Source organism: Saimiri boliviensis, chromosome 6, assembly GCF_048565385.1.
Source record: "Saimiri boliviensis isolate mSaiBol1 chromosome 6, mSaiBol1.pri, whole genome shotgun sequence".
NCBI classification, from domain to species: Eukaryota; Metazoa; Chordata; class Mammalia; order Primates; family Cebidae; genus Saimiri; species Saimiri boliviensis.
The window spans coordinates 53,329,418-53,344,449 of NC_133454.1; the positions used below are offsets into that span (position 1 = coordinate 53,329,418).

Sequence of the window (15,032 nt, forward strand, 5' to 3'; positions counted from 1 at the left end):
TCTGTCACCCAGGCTGGAGTGCAGTGGCACCATCTTGGCTCACTGCAACCTCCACCTCCTGGGTTCAAATGATTCTCCTGCCTCAGCCTCCTGAGTAGCTGAGATTACAGGTGCCTGCCACCACGCATGGCTAATTTTTTGTATTTTTAGTAGAGACGGGGTTTTGCCATGTTGGGCAGGCTGGTCTCAAACTCCGGACCTCAAGTGACCTGCCTGCCTTGGCCTCCCGAAGTGCTGGGATTACAGGCATGAGCCACTGCACCTGTTCCCATCATTTCTTTTAAGCATTTATTTTGTACCAGGCATGGTGGGAGCCTTTTTCTTGTATTATTGCACATTTAATTCTTACAACAGCCCTTGGATGTAGCTACTGCTCAAGACCCCATTTTACAGATAAGAAGACAGGATCTTAGGTCAAATAATTTCCTGGTGTTCCACAGCTCATAGTGGCAGAGTTGCATTTCACATCTTTCTGCCTGGATGTGCTGCTCAGCTGGCACAGGACAGGCTAGACTCAGACCGTCCCCTCCATGGTGTGAGCACGCTGTAGGGGGATTTTTCTGACAAAAGAGAGCAATTGGGGTATGACAATTCTGAATTATTTGGAACTCTCCCTGTCATTAGACATTCCATCCTTGCTCCAACTAAGCGCCAGCAGCTTCCCACCCTAGTCATTGAGATGGCCCAAGAGCACCCCCCATTTCCAATCCCCAGGCAAGGCAGAGCTCAAGTATCCTCCCTGTGTCCATCAGAAACATGGTGGTTTTGGTGTTTGTTTTTAAGATTCTTAGCACAAACATGGTTTCTGTGACCAGCAACCAGAAACCTGCGAGGTTCCGTGAAGACGCAGCTATCCTTCAACCTCCAAGGCCCTGCCCCATCAGCTCCAGGAGAAGTTATGAGCAACAGCTGACTGTTGGACAGACTCTTTAATCTTCCAGCCCTTTCTAGACAGGACCTGTCAAAGGAAGGTCCCTTATGGCCAAAAGTTCTTTCCAGGGAGTCGGCTCAGACAGCACAGTTGTCCCTGGAGAATCCTAGATTTAGATTGTTAATGCTTGAGGGACTTAAGAGATTATTTTGTCCAATCTCCTCCATTCACGAGGCCTAGAGAGGTGGAGTCACTTACCCCAGGGACACAGCTCACCAGCATCCCGGCTGGGGCTACAGTGCTGTCTCCACTGTTCTCTCAATTCTGGCCAGAAAACTGCTGTCAGAAAACTGGCCATTGCGGAACTCGGGAGCACCACGAAGCACCGAAACAATGTCATACGAGGGTGCATCAGAGCAACTAGGAATGCTGCGTGTCCAGGGGAGGGGCCTCAGATGGGCAGGACATCTGCCTACCATAGTCACAGGGCTGCCAAGCAGAAGGGGGGCTTTGCCTTGCTCTGTGTGGTGGCATCAGGACCAGTGAGTAGAAGTTCCAAGACCACCACAGGGTTTGACCTGTTCTAAGGATGAACTCAGTAATAGTCAGAGCTGTGTGGCAGGGAATGGGCTGCCTTACATGGAAGGAGTCCCTGCTGCTGGAAGTGCTAGTGCAGAGAGAAAAAGATGCTAGGGCGGAAAGCTGCAGAGGGAATCAGCCTCTGATTAGGGGACAGATTCTACATCCTTAAAGATGCCTTCCAACCCTGCAAGACTTTTACCCATGGTGATCACCTGAATATCCCTCTCCCACCCCCAAAGCAGGGGGTCCCATCCTCTCTCATACCCCACGACTGCTGGAGGGCCCCCCTAGAAGCAGAGTGTCCACCAGCCTTGACTCAGCAGAGTTCTCAGGGATTCCAATGAGTGCAGTGACCTTAAATGAGGTCACACAAGATGGGACTGTGCCTACTGCTCTTCTCACAAAAGACTGAATTCCCTGCAAGGAGAATGTCCTTTTGGGGGATTTGGTCCAGAGGACTATGGACCACACTTGCTTCTAAGATACCTTGGAGGGGAATGAGAGGAGGGAGCAGAGGTAGGCTTCTTCCCACTCCCGCCACCACTGGGGCCACAGGGGATCTGCCAAGTTTGCTCCAGGAAGACTGTTGCCAGCCTGACTGTGCCTCATCAGCTGTTGCCCATGATGCTGAAAAGCAAAGCTAGGAAAATTCTCCATATGTTGGGGCCCATGGAGGGAGAGACAGCCACAAACAGCTGCGAGACCTTCATCGTTCCTGTATGATGAAATGACAGTAATTATGCCTCACACTTCAGCAGAGCATTTATAAGGCTAAAACGGGTTTGCTGTGGTTTTTACATGTGTGTGTTTATATGTCGCCTCGTTCCATACACAAAGCACTGTCACGTGATGCACATTCTTATGCCCCTCACTCTCATATATGCACATACACAGTAACAACTGCTCTGTAGGAGAGCCAGGATGGGGGAATTTTGTCCGTTTTACAGATTGCGAAATAAAGCCACATGAACCATTAGGCAACTTGCCCAGGTAAGACAGGCGGAACTTTGGTTTTCAGGTCCATGGACAATGCTCTTTTCAAGACACACACACATAGTCTCATCTCTTTAGAATCAGTTTAATGGATATGCAACTAACTAGTATTTGAATAATTGTTGTTAATGAAGATGGTGACCTTGGAAACTGTCAGTGCAAGTATCCTGTAGAGCCAGGGCTCGGGGAGTCGTGCTGGGCAGCTGAGTACACGAGGGGAGTAGCAGCTGGAGTGGCCTGGGTGTTCCCCAAGGCTAATGCCGTTCGTGCTAAAGCAGCACCGGACAAACATCTGTTTAACAAGGCACGCAGGCTGTTGAGCCCACAGCCTCCCCAACATGTAGGAGCCCACAGGCCACGGCCTGCCATAGGCAGCACTTGACCTCTGGGTCACATGCTGCTTCCCCGTGACAGACTGGGTCATGGAGGGAGGAGCAGTTCCAAGGTCACAGGCCGCAAGAGTATTCTCTATATGCAAAACGGCCTGAAAAACAGAGGTTCATCTCAGCAGGGAGGGACACAGAAATACATCCAGTGACGGTTATGACGGCTGGCTTTGTGAGGAGAGCTTCTACAAAGCTTTCTGGCATGAACTCCAGGATAGTTCTTACTCTGACCAACATGGTAGGGATTTAACAACCAATCCCAGCCTTCCTTTGGCAGATATGAGACCAGCCTTTGCCTCACCTCAAATCCAAATCTGGAGCCAGCCTCTGCCGTCTTCATTTCCACTGATGACCAGGAGAAGGGAGTGTGCTGGGCACCCAAGGGACACCCAGGTGCCCACACGGTCTCGGCTATCTTACTGAAAGAGTCCTGCGTGCCACCCAGCAAGGTGATACATGGGAGGAGTTGACGCCCCGTCTTGGTCACTACTCAGTCTTTCTTATTGTTAAAAAGTCTAAGCCAGTTGGCTTGGCCAAAAATGTGGCTGATTAATTCAACTGCTTAGGGAAGAATCTGATGATGCATTCTGGAGAAGGAGCAGGGAGAAAAAGGTAGAGGCAATGCAGAAAAAAAGCAGAAGTCTAATGTTTATTGAGCACCAGCTATGTTCTGGCTACTCGATATGCATTATCTTCTTTAGTCCCATTTCATACCTGGAGAAAGTGAGCCTCAGAGAGGCCCAGAGTCACATGGCCAGTAGGTGCAGAGCCAGGATGTGAACAAAAGATTTGCCTTGACTCCAAATTTCTACCACACTAGTGGGTTACAACCTTTTTTATTTTTCATTCTACTCCAATATATGAAATTAGGTAATGAATAAAAGCTCTAGTTGAAAGAATGGCAGTGGGCAGGGAGTGAGTGGTGCTTGAAGCTCTGCCCTCTGACCCTCCTTCTCTCTGCCTCCATCCATCCCCTGAGGCTCCACCTCACCCCTTAGACCTCCACACCACATCCTCAGGAAACCTCTGTGGGCTCCGGCGGACCAGGCCCCTCCTGGATCAGTAGATGTGCAGAAAAATATCTGGGAAGTCCCATGGTAGCATCCTCTCAGGGCCCTAGAAATGCAGACAAAACCATCCCTGAGGCCACACTCCCACTGCAGCATCCTAGCTGGCTCCCTGGGAGGGGCACTCAGCTCTCACGAAGCTCGTGCTCCTCAAGCATCACTCCAGGCTCTTGACACACCCTTCCTCAGTGACTGCACTGCCTGTCCTCCCTCTGCCCCGCCAGAACCAACCCACATACCTGAAGCTGCCCTAAGGGAGGTGGAATGAGAAGCCAGTGCTATTCCTCTAACCTCTCTGAAGCCACAACCACCTCCCAGGCTAGGTGTCGACAAACCAGGAGAGTGAAAGAGCATTTCGCCTCACTTCATACCCTCACCCCATCAGGCACCACCTCACCACCTGCTGATGGCAGCCCTAAGCACCCAGCTTCCTGCATTCTAGGGGTGCACCCACCAAGAAGCTAATGTGGGCCCTGAATTTCTATAGCTAGTTCACCCCTCTCTTCACCCTCTTCTTCCTACAGCATAAGAGGAGCAACCCACACCCCAAGTTTGGTCTACCTTAGGCTGTCTCAGTCCATTGCTACCCATCCTGCTCCAATATCCCCAGGGCCACTGTCTGCTCTTGGATATGGGCGGTAGGAGCTCTGGGGCTGCCTTGCCAGATGGCGAAGCCAGTGCTGAGCCCCTGTAGGCCAAACTCTAGGAGACAGAAGCATTACCAGCACCAGTTCTTCTCCCAGCTCCTGCCCCACCCTCTTCCATGCAAAGGGGAAGCCACTGCCTGGCTGCTACGGAGGCTGAGATCAAAATGCTGCTCACAGAGGGCACGGCTTTTGGCTTGGCTAGGTGAGCATGCAAATACATATGCAGATTATATGGAAATCTGGGGCATGCCCTTGGGTTCCTGGCACCTTGCCATCGCTGCTGCCTGTAGCTCACCCTATTCAGGCACCTGAGTACTCGCTAGAATCAATGGGGCTGGGAGCTGAGAAAGCACTTCAAGAACTGGGGGATCTTCTCTTGACTACTTCTAAGGTCCCCCAGAAAACACCTCCTCCAAGATCATGGAATGGGGAAAAACCTCCCAGCCTGGGCCTCGTATCGCTGCAGAAAAGCTCTCTGAGCATCTGCCCTCCCGTGTCTTCATCTACAATTAAATCATCCTTCACCAGCCGGAGCAGGGTACCAAGCAAGTTGCAAGGATGGAATTCTAAGGCACAGAGAAGGTCAGGAAGGCTTGAGGTCTGCACCCCTCTGTCATAGGCTAACAGCCCATGGGATGCTCTGGGCAGACCTTGGCGCTGTGTCTGGGGGCTCTCAGCCAGCCTGTCTGGGGCCTGCTCCCTGGGCCAAACACCTATCTGCTTGCCCACCTCCTCTCCGATCCTCATTCTAAGAAAACCAAGCCTCTCCAGCCAGTCGCCTGGGATCTGGTCAACTTAAGCACTGCCTTTGGGTCCACTGCTTACTTGCTTTTTGTTTCTAATTGAGCTCCCCATTCTACTGCAGAAATATATTAAAAGCAGCTGCCTTTGATGCCCAGAAAAACGAAGCATCGGAAAGCCTTGCTGGGCATCGTGGCAATGCCAATCTCCTTCATGTTATTCTAGCAACCGGGGCCTCTCTGCCACTCACCCCCTCCTCCGTATTCACTGGCCCTTCGCCTGCCTCCCCTAAGTTGTGCTTGCAATTTCAAGATTTTAAAAACACATTTCCCCCTCGCCCTCCCTCTTTTAAATTAGACACTGAACAGAATGTGGGAGATTTTCTTAATGGCCTGAAGAAGGCTTTTAATTTGGTCTTCTCAAGAGAGAAGAACCATGAGTCCCCACTGGAGAAGTTGGGGTGGGAAATGAAAAAAATCAATGCAATCCATTATTTTGGCTTTTAGAAAACAGGAATTTTAGTGCCGGGGAAGCTTGTTCTTTTACACAGTAAAAATGCAAATGCAGGCAACACAGATGCTGGCACGCTGGATGGAACAACGGAGAGCCTCACCGGGGTTCATCCGGCTGCCTAAACCTGCATTTGTTTTGGCAATAATAAGGCAGTTATTGGAGACTCGATAACCGATGATTAAAACACCTTCCCAGTTTAGTTCTGGGGCATCGGTCTGAGCTCAGGCTTCATTTTTTTTTTTTTTAAAAGGTATTTTGAGAGGAATGGAAATAACAGAAGCTTAAAACACATTCAATAACTGCTTAATTCCATCCAGAGGATGCTCCATCTCATCCTGTTTTCTTCTCTCTCTCTCCCTGCCTCCTCCCGCTCCTCACAGATGGACGTACAAATTATTGCAAGAGGATATTGTTTTCTGTAACAGGCTCGAACATTCACATTTACATTTTCCTTGGTGCCGCGGGGGTGACTGGCAACGGGAGAGAAAATACACCAAACCCCATCCTTCTTTCTGTCTCCGCATCACATCTTCCCCAAGCTGCCTCTGCCACCCCCTACCATGCCACCCCAAGCAGAACAGGCCCCGGGGACCAGCCTGGCACCTAAGACCCAATTAAAGCACTAAGGAAAAGAAAGGCCTGTCTGGCGAGGCACCCTGGCGCCCAACAGACGCTGGAGCCTCTGAATCGCAGGGGCACCAGGCTCTGCAGACCCAAAGGCCACCAAGGGGCCGCCACACCTGGCACCTCCAGCCCGCCCACCCGCCCAAGGCCACTGGCAACTTCCTTCTTGAGTTGGACAGGATTTTGCCCCTTGGCTGTCCTGTTGCCTTCTGGGGCTTTCTCCACCCCCACCCCCATCTGCTCCTGCCCTATCAAATAGCTCGGCTTCATTTATTAATGCCAGACTCCTGGAAGGGGGAGGGGAGCGTCCTTCAGGTATTTGCTGAGGGGCCTCCTGCACTCCCGAGAAATGGGCTGTCCTGGAAGAGGTCTCCAGGGAGTGTTGGGGGGGGCACGGGGTAGGGGCGGGGGTGCGGGGGGACTGGGGACAAAGCAGGGCTAGAGTGTAGCAGTGGCTCCTGCCTGTGCTTTCTCGACTGACAAATTGGGAAAGGGGATGGGGGTTGGAGAGAGAGCTATCAAGAGAGAAAGCCGCTCCTCACCTTATGTATTTTTAATATTAATGTAATTAAAGCTGCGAACGGAGCCAGCCTGCGGGGGCGGAGGGAGGCAGAAAGAACCTGGGGAGAGGGAGCCTGGGGTTCAGGGGTGGGGCTTGAACAGGAGGCAGGCTTCTTGCTCTGCTAAGGTGGGATGAAGGAGCGCGATGCGGGGGGCAAGGGGTTAAACAGCAGAGACCAGCCTTGGTGTGTTATGGGGGGGGAACCCCTCTGAGCCTGAGAAACTCAGCTACTTTGTCCACGATTTTTGAGGCCACCCCTTCCTTGTCCCGCTTCCCGACCTAGCCCAGTAAACGCCAGGAGTATCTTAGCCTTGAGTCTGGCTTTGACCCGGCGGTATCTACAACTAAGGGTTATCCTCCTTTTCCCAACCTAAGGTGTATCGCAGTGGGCTCTCGCAGGCTGCAGGCTCCAGACCCCGGAGCACCGGCAGCGCAGGGCTGGACCCCTCCCCGGGCGCCAACCCTCCTCTGGAGTGCCCTTCCTCGCCGCCTGGGGGTCAAGAGTTGCCGCCTGGCCAGGGCAACAGCGGGGCAAAGGGAGAGAGAAGCCGCCCCGGGGCGCGAAGGAGAAAAGTTAGAGGGCTGAACAGGTAACGCTGAGCTTGTTGGAGCGTGTATGCTCCACCGCGCAAGGGCGCGGAGTTCGGCCGCCTCATCTCCCGCCATCTGCTAGCCCGGGGGCACGTCCTCCGAGATAGCCTGGAAGCCCGACTACCTGCGACTACCTGGTCCTGACTCGGTGCCCAGGTGGCTTCGGTGGGAAATGTCTGCCCTCTTCCAACCTCCCAGTCCCGGCTACCTCGCAGATCAGGTACGCAGCGCCTCAGCCGCAGGTCTGGACACGCTGGACACCTGGACCCACTCCTAGCAACCCCCTTTCTCCGGGAAGAGGGACACGCCCCCCAGCCTGAAGTCTTCTCCCCAGATCCAACCGGCCAGGCGCGGAAGCTGAGAATCTCGCACCTTGGGGCGCGCTGCCCGAGGTGGCCACGGTGGCGCAGCGAAGCCGAAGCGATAGCCGGGGCTAGCGCCCGGGCAGAGGGGTGGGGTGGGGTCGGGCAAGGGTGACCTCTGGGTTTGGAGAACAAACTTGCTATCTGAGGGACCTCCAGCTTTTGGGACCCCCACCGTCCCCACCCTCCCTCCAGCCAATGCTCGGATAAGCGCCATGCGGTGCGCCAACATTCGCGCCAGGGCTGGGGTCAGCAGCGGGCGAGGGGCGCACGGACGCAGTGGAGGAGTCAGCCGCTGAGTCTTAGGCCCGAACAAGCGAGGACTCTCAGGTCAAGAGTCACGGCCTGAGGACCCCTCGACTCGGAGGGCACTCCGGGGTCCCAGCGCCACCAAGCCGCAGGAAGCGGGCAAGGGGCTGGGGGAGGGGTCCAGGGCAGAACTGCAGCCGACGAGGAGCAGGGAGATGAGGGGCTCCTTCGCCACCACCCCTACGGGCGCGCCCCAAAACGGCAGACACGGGAGGCTGGCGGAGCGGTCGGGGGCTGACTCTCACTCGGCCCTTGTCAAGGTGCCTGCCCCGCCCAGCTAAGCCCCACTCGGGGCCGTGAACCCAGGTCGGTCCCCCCAGGCACCTGGAGCCCGCCGGGCACCCCGCCTCGCAGCCAGCCGCGCCACCCCGGCCCCGCCGCCTCCGCCGCCTCCGCCGCCCGCGCAGGTCTCACCTTTGTGTAAAGAGTCCAGGAGCAGGAGGAAAGTTACCAGCCACATGCCATAAAGAGGCCCTATTCTCCGGGGAGGTGGTCCTGTGGCCGGCCGTGCGGCAGCGCCTCTCCCCCGCTCAGCGCGCTCCCAGCCGCCCGCACTCCGCGCCCCGCTCTCTCTGCTCCTCAGCCCAGCGCTCGGCTGCGGCGGCGGCTCCTCCCTCCTCGGCTCCCCGGCTCCTGTCATCCGCGGGGCTGGGCTAGGCGGCCGATCTCCCCGCCCCCCCGCAGCACCCCGGGTGGTGAGCGCCGCGTGAGCCCTGAGCCTAGACGGACCCCAACCCCACGAACCCAGGGACAGGGGCGGGGGCCCGGGCCAGACGGCGCCGACCCGGCTCCGCTGTCTGAGAGGCGAGGGGTCCCTGTCACCCACCGGCTTGGAGCCTGTGGTCGCACACAGGCATGTATCATTCATGTGCCAAGAGCCTGCCATGCTTCGGCCAAGGACGCCCGGTTTCTACCGGCCCAGTCACCTGGGACACAAGCTTCCTGCCTCTTTTGGACTCAGCTTACCCCCCTGGGAGCAGCACGGACGCTCTGGGTAGAATCCCAGGCTCTCCAGTGCTACCTGGTGCTACTCTCCACTCTAAAGTTCGTAGCTGCCCTTCCAACCCCTCCTGCCCTCCAGAGAACCACAGCTGACTCCAGCCACCCTCTGGCACTCCGTTCGATTTTTCCTCAGCACTTGTTGCATTGTGACTATTTAAACAATTATTTGCAATGAACGGTTTAATGTCTACCTGTTCTATCTTCCTCCTTTATCTTCACCTACCCACCCCTATCGTTTTCTTGCCTGGCAGAAATTGGCTTATTCCTTATACTCATCTTTATGAAGTTGACGTAGAATAGGACTGGTGTGACCACATCTTCTTAGTGACCAAATGAATGTTGAACATCTGCTATGTTAGGCACCAGCTCAGGCACTGGGGACGCAGGCATGGCTGAGCCAGGTCTGCAGTAAAAGGTCGATACAGTTGGCAAGCCCTCCATTTGTCTTAATTTCAAAATAAGGGGTCACAGAACCCAGTGAAGGGATCCAGGTACCTCTGAGAACGGCCTATGAGCCAGGACTGGACCTCCCTTTGCAGGGTCAGGGAAGCTGCTTCGAATGTGCCCTGGCAACTTGGCTGTACCTGGACACATTCTAAGGTGTGGTGTGTGAGGGTTGGAGGGAGAGGAGGGGGGCACCAGTTAGCTGCATTTGCCAGAGGAAGAAAATTTGCTTCTCTGAAATGTGTGGCCTAAGTTCACACAGGAGAATTGGGACTCCTCACTCCCAGGTTTTGTCAAAATATCCCTAGAAATTTTAACAAAATTTTGAAAAGTGTGTTTTTGTATGTTAAAATACACACAACATAAAATTTACCATTTAAACCACTTGAAGTGTATTATTCTGTGGCGTTAAATACATTCACGATGTGCAACCATCACCACTTACCATTTCCAAAATTTTTCCTCATCCCAAATAGAACCCTGCACCCATTAAATAATAACTTCCCCCTCCTGGCAACCACCCCAGTTCCTGGCAACCACCATCCCACTTTCCATTGCTATGAAGTTGCTTATTCTAGGTACCTCACAAGTGGAGTCATAAAGTACGCATCCTTTCCTTTTATGCTTGGCTTATTTCACTCAGCATAATGTTTTCAAGGTTCATCCTTTAAACAGGTGAGAAAATCGGGGCTTCGCTTGTTCGAGGCCACCAAGTTTGTATCAGAAGCAAGACTAGAACCCAGGCTCTAGTCTTGACTGCAGGGCAGAGCTTGCTCTGCAAGCCGCGGCTTCCCTCGGCAGCTCAGCTCCTTCATGTGAAATCACCACCCTGAAACAATTTGCAGGAGGGGTTTTGTCATCTGGAAACACAGGCATAGAACAGAGATTGGGGGGCAGACTGCAAGAGATGTTTGAGATGATGCAGACCAATCTTCTGCTTTACAGATGAGGAAACTGAGGCCCAGAGTGGGGAAGCCATAAGCCTGCCCCAGGTCACACAGGGAGCAACAGAGCCCACCGTGTTTCCAGTCTTCTGTCTTAGCTCCCGTCTCTTACTGCCCCCAGCCTCCTGACTCATTCTTCTACCATGCCCCTTCCCTTCTAAAGGGGACGGTCACTGAGAGGAATCCAGTTATTTAAAACTAAGCCTATTGACCCAGAGCACCTGGTCAGGCCATGCCTAAAATAAACCACTGGGGCAGACAGGATAAAAGGGGCTGCTGTCTGCTGGGAGGAGATCCGAATGGGCCTGGGGGTATCAGCACAGCTGCTCTGTGCCCCACTCGCTGGAAGTAGAGGAGGACCCTCCTTTTTGCATCCACCCCAAATACCCCCTGCAACCTGAGTGTAGGAGGTTTTATGCTAGTTACACTCGGGGGCCTTTAAAGAACTACAGCCTACGTGTCATCTGAAGGGCCAGGTCATTGTGCTGGTGACTGCAGTCTGGCTCTCCCCAGAGAAGACATCTACATCAGGTGGGGAGAGCGGACCTGGGGCCCCCCTCTGGCAAAAGGAAGCTTTCTAATGTCATGATCAAGAGCCTGGTTTTGGAAACTGCAAGAGATGAGTTCTCAGCCCATCTCTGCCACTTACTAGCTGTGTGCCTTGGGAAATTTATGTGTGCCAAGCTGCAGTTTCCTTACCAATGGAATGGAGACATCCCCAGTATCTTCCTGGAAAAGTCATAGTGAGGATTAAATAAGACAAGCCTCACGGCTGGCACCTAGTGAGCACAGGTAACTATCATGAATGGGCGGGGCTTTGCTCACAAGGTCCTTGACCTGTGGGAGCTCCACGGGGGGAATGCTGGGATGATATTGTGCATTCCATGATGTGACAAGGCCAGAGCCAAGGAGCTGGGAATCCAGGCAAGAGGCTGCAGAAACACGGAAGGTGCACGTTGAGGCTGGGAGAGCCTGGAGAGATGGCTAACAAAAGAAGGACCAGAAAAACAGGCAGGTCAGCCCGTATGCTTTTTGTGTTTCCCATTGATTCTGTTCCTCCTTAGTATCTAGCAAAATATCTTTGAAAATGACAGGTTGGTTCAGATGTATTCAGAAGTCTTCTCTTCAATAGGAGTTGTATTAGGGGTGGGTGAGCTGGCACGCCAGGAAATCCCAAGAGAAAAATGAAACTCTAGGAAAGAGTCAGGTGGCATGTTCCACCCCATGGCCACTTTAAACCATGACAGCCCCCTCTCCAGCTGACATTTTGGAGGGGATATGTTTTATTTTTATAGAAGGAACCATTCCCAAAATTAGATGGAAATCTTACACACACACACACACACACACACACACACACACACACACACAAATATATGCATGCCATAGTGAGAGAATAAACACATTTGCCCAGGCAAACATTCATGTGTGCAGGTAAACATAAACACTTAATGACAGGCACACCTGTGCTTAAATGTGATTTGAACACAATCCAGAAACTCTGCGTTGGCCCCTATGCATATGCTCCATTTTTTTTAAGCCTCAAATGTGTGGGATTCATTTCTAGTAGGGACACCCTGTCCATTTAAAACCAGTGATTAGTTTCAATATTTTCCTGCATTCAGAACGCTGGGTGATGATCTGTCTATATTTTTGCTTTCATGCTTTTGTTTTTGTTTTTTTTTTTAACCAATGCCAGTTGAAGCAGCTCCGCGAAGTCACTGGGAGGTGGGCCCTCTCCAATTCAGGTTAATCATGGATATTTAGGGGTATTATTTTGCCATGTTATATTAAGACTAGAGGCTTCATGAGAAACAACAGATGTTTTTATTGTTTAACTCAAACAATAAGCTTATATATTTTGGATACTTTTCTTCAAAAACAAAGGCATATAATTATTTTAACAAAGGCTTCAAATGCCCTCTGGAATTCTTTGACAACTTGAGTATAAATAGGGTTTTCATAAAATGAATCAATACTGAACCAGGTCAGTGTGAAAAACTTAACTTTTGCTATTCTACAGCTAATTCAAGATTGAGCTTCTTAGTACTTATGTATCGACTGGGGGAGGGAAAAAAACGGATCTCCCTCTTTCCCTCCCCCAGGTTTATAATTGATTTTAAAATTACAGAAAGGGTCCTCATCTACAAATTGAAATCCTAGGTTCTGTCTCCATAGCTGGCCATGTGACCTGTGACAAGTCACCTTGCCTTTCTGGACTTCAGTTTCTTCACCAGTGAGGTGAAAGAGTTGGGCTAGGATGATCACCAAGATCCCTTCCTAAGACCAAAGCAAGGTAAATGCAAACAAATACACACATGACCCCATCCCACCCCGCATAGGTGTATATGTGCATATCCAAGAATGTATATTCTTTTATACACAGATATTTTATACAAGCTTTTATACGCAGATATTCAGAAACTAATAGACACAAAAAACTTACAGAAAATAAACAGTTTTGTCTTCAATATATACACATATATCTAAAATACCTCCATCTTCTTGAGATAGGATGAATTGTTACAGTTCATAGACTATGACGCCTATATAGAAAAAGTAGCATGTGTCATTAAACTACCCAGGAGCTCCTTAAACCAAAATTCTGTCTGCTGGGCTCAGAAGATGTCTAGGTGTGCTTGCCACTCACTATCTCATCATTTTGGATTATCATATTATGGCTCTAAGCTCACTGGAGCAAAGGGTTTAAAGCCCTGGGGCTCCGACCGTACAGATGCAGTCTCTGGGGTCTCTTTGCCCTTGTTCACGGTGCTGTCTCAGCAGTGACCCCAGGATGGTTAGTCAGGAGCCGTGGAAGCCCCCAGCAAGACAGGAGTCTCCTGAATAACTGTGGCCTCTCTCCTGTTTGTTTGTTTGTTTTTTTTTTTTTCAGTTCGCAGCTTTGAAATTGATTGAGAAGCCAACCCAGAGAGGTTCCATGAAGTCTGGGTTCTACGGAGCTAAAGCTCTTGTCACGTTTCTCTCTGGGGAGTGGTGGGGTGGGAGGTATGGAAACTATGAGAGACAGAAAAAAAAAAAAACGAAAGTGCGATGAGTGGAGCTGAATTTGCTGGCTTCCCGTCTTCCTGCCTTTCTTTTGACTCATGGGTCACTCACAAATGTGCTTATCAAATTTATGGAAGTGTTTTCTACACTGGAAAACCTTCACCTTTCTCAAGTATCCAGTGTCCCCTTTTTCACTTGTTTGAGACTTCCCATTCAGCAGGGCCTGGTCAGACACCCCCAGTTATCCCTGGCCAGGCCTTCTCTGGGCTCCCCCTGCCTCAGACATGTACTTGGCCCATGGGTCTTAGCCCTTTGTCTTGAATTGTGGCTATTTATGCATGTGTCTGACTTTTCTCCTCTTCTAGATACTGGGCTCTGACCCTTTCCATTTGTACCTACAACCCCGAGCCTTGAGCCTCCTGGCACTAGGGGAGCACTCAGTAAATGCTGATTTAATGACCAGATGGGCTCATTCTCACAAGGTAGTACATACCTGATTACAGCCTCACGTGCCATGCCTTCCAGAGAGATGTCATTTAACTGGGATCAAAGCCTTAAGCTTGGAACGTCTCATATTAGAGTTTCTGGTCTCTAAGGGCAAGCTTTTGGCAGGACATTAGACCCCATAGGAGTGCTGACCCCTAAAACCAAAGAAGTCTAGGGAGTTCCTGCACAGCTCATGTCACTGTGATCTTCAGGGTCATTATCGTGACCCTGTAGGCAGCATTTTTAGGTTCCAGAAGCTTTATATCTTCATCCATTTCTGATTCTTATTAAAAAAAAAAAGTCTGGTTACGTATGTTAGAATTGTTTTAATCATTGTATAGATGAAAAGACTGAAAGAGGGGCCCCAGAGGTACATTGGGAATGCTTATACCATGACACACAGCTCAAGCTTCAGGGTCCTTTAGGGCCCTAGTAATGTGTTCACATGGTCAGATATTGAAACATTTGTGGCTGGGCTCGGTGGCTCATGCCTGTAATCCCAGCACTTTGGGAGGCTGAGGTGGGCGGATCACCTGAGGTCAGGAGTTCAAGACCAGCCTGGCCAAAATGGGGAAACCCCGTTTCTACTAAAAATACAAAAATTAACCAGGTGTGGTGGTGGGCACCCGTAGTCCCAGCTACTTCGGAGGCTGCGGCTGGAGAATTGCTTGAACCCGGGAGGTAGAGGTTACAGTGAGCCGAGATGGAGCCACTGTATTCCAGCCTGGGTGACCAAGTGAGACTCTGTCTCAAAAAAAAAAAAAAAAAAACTGTAGAATAATATAATTGAACTGCAGTCAATCACAGCTGCTACCCTTTTCCGCTCTGGCTTCTCAGTGGGTCTGGTGAACATCTTGGGCGGATCTGACTCTGGCTTGGGATTGGTGGAATGTATTGATATG

General features: G+C 51.5%; 1 protein-coding gene across 1 annotated transcript in view; it reads right to left on the reverse strand.

Annotated features, from left to right (window-relative positions):
* Nucleotides 1-8,851, reverse strand: part of DSCAML1 (DS cell adhesion molecule like 1) — a 362,988-nt gene extending 354,137 nt beyond the window's left edge. Inside the window, exon 1 of the mRNA XM_039470605.2 lies at nt 8,663-8,851. Within this exon, the coding sequence (XP_039326539.2) occupies nt 8,663-8,708 (46 nt within the window). The 5' untranslated portion in view covers nt 8,709-8,851. The remainder of the gene's footprint in view (nt 1-8,662) is intronic.
* Nucleotides 8,852-15,032: the final 6,181 nt, after the last annotated feature.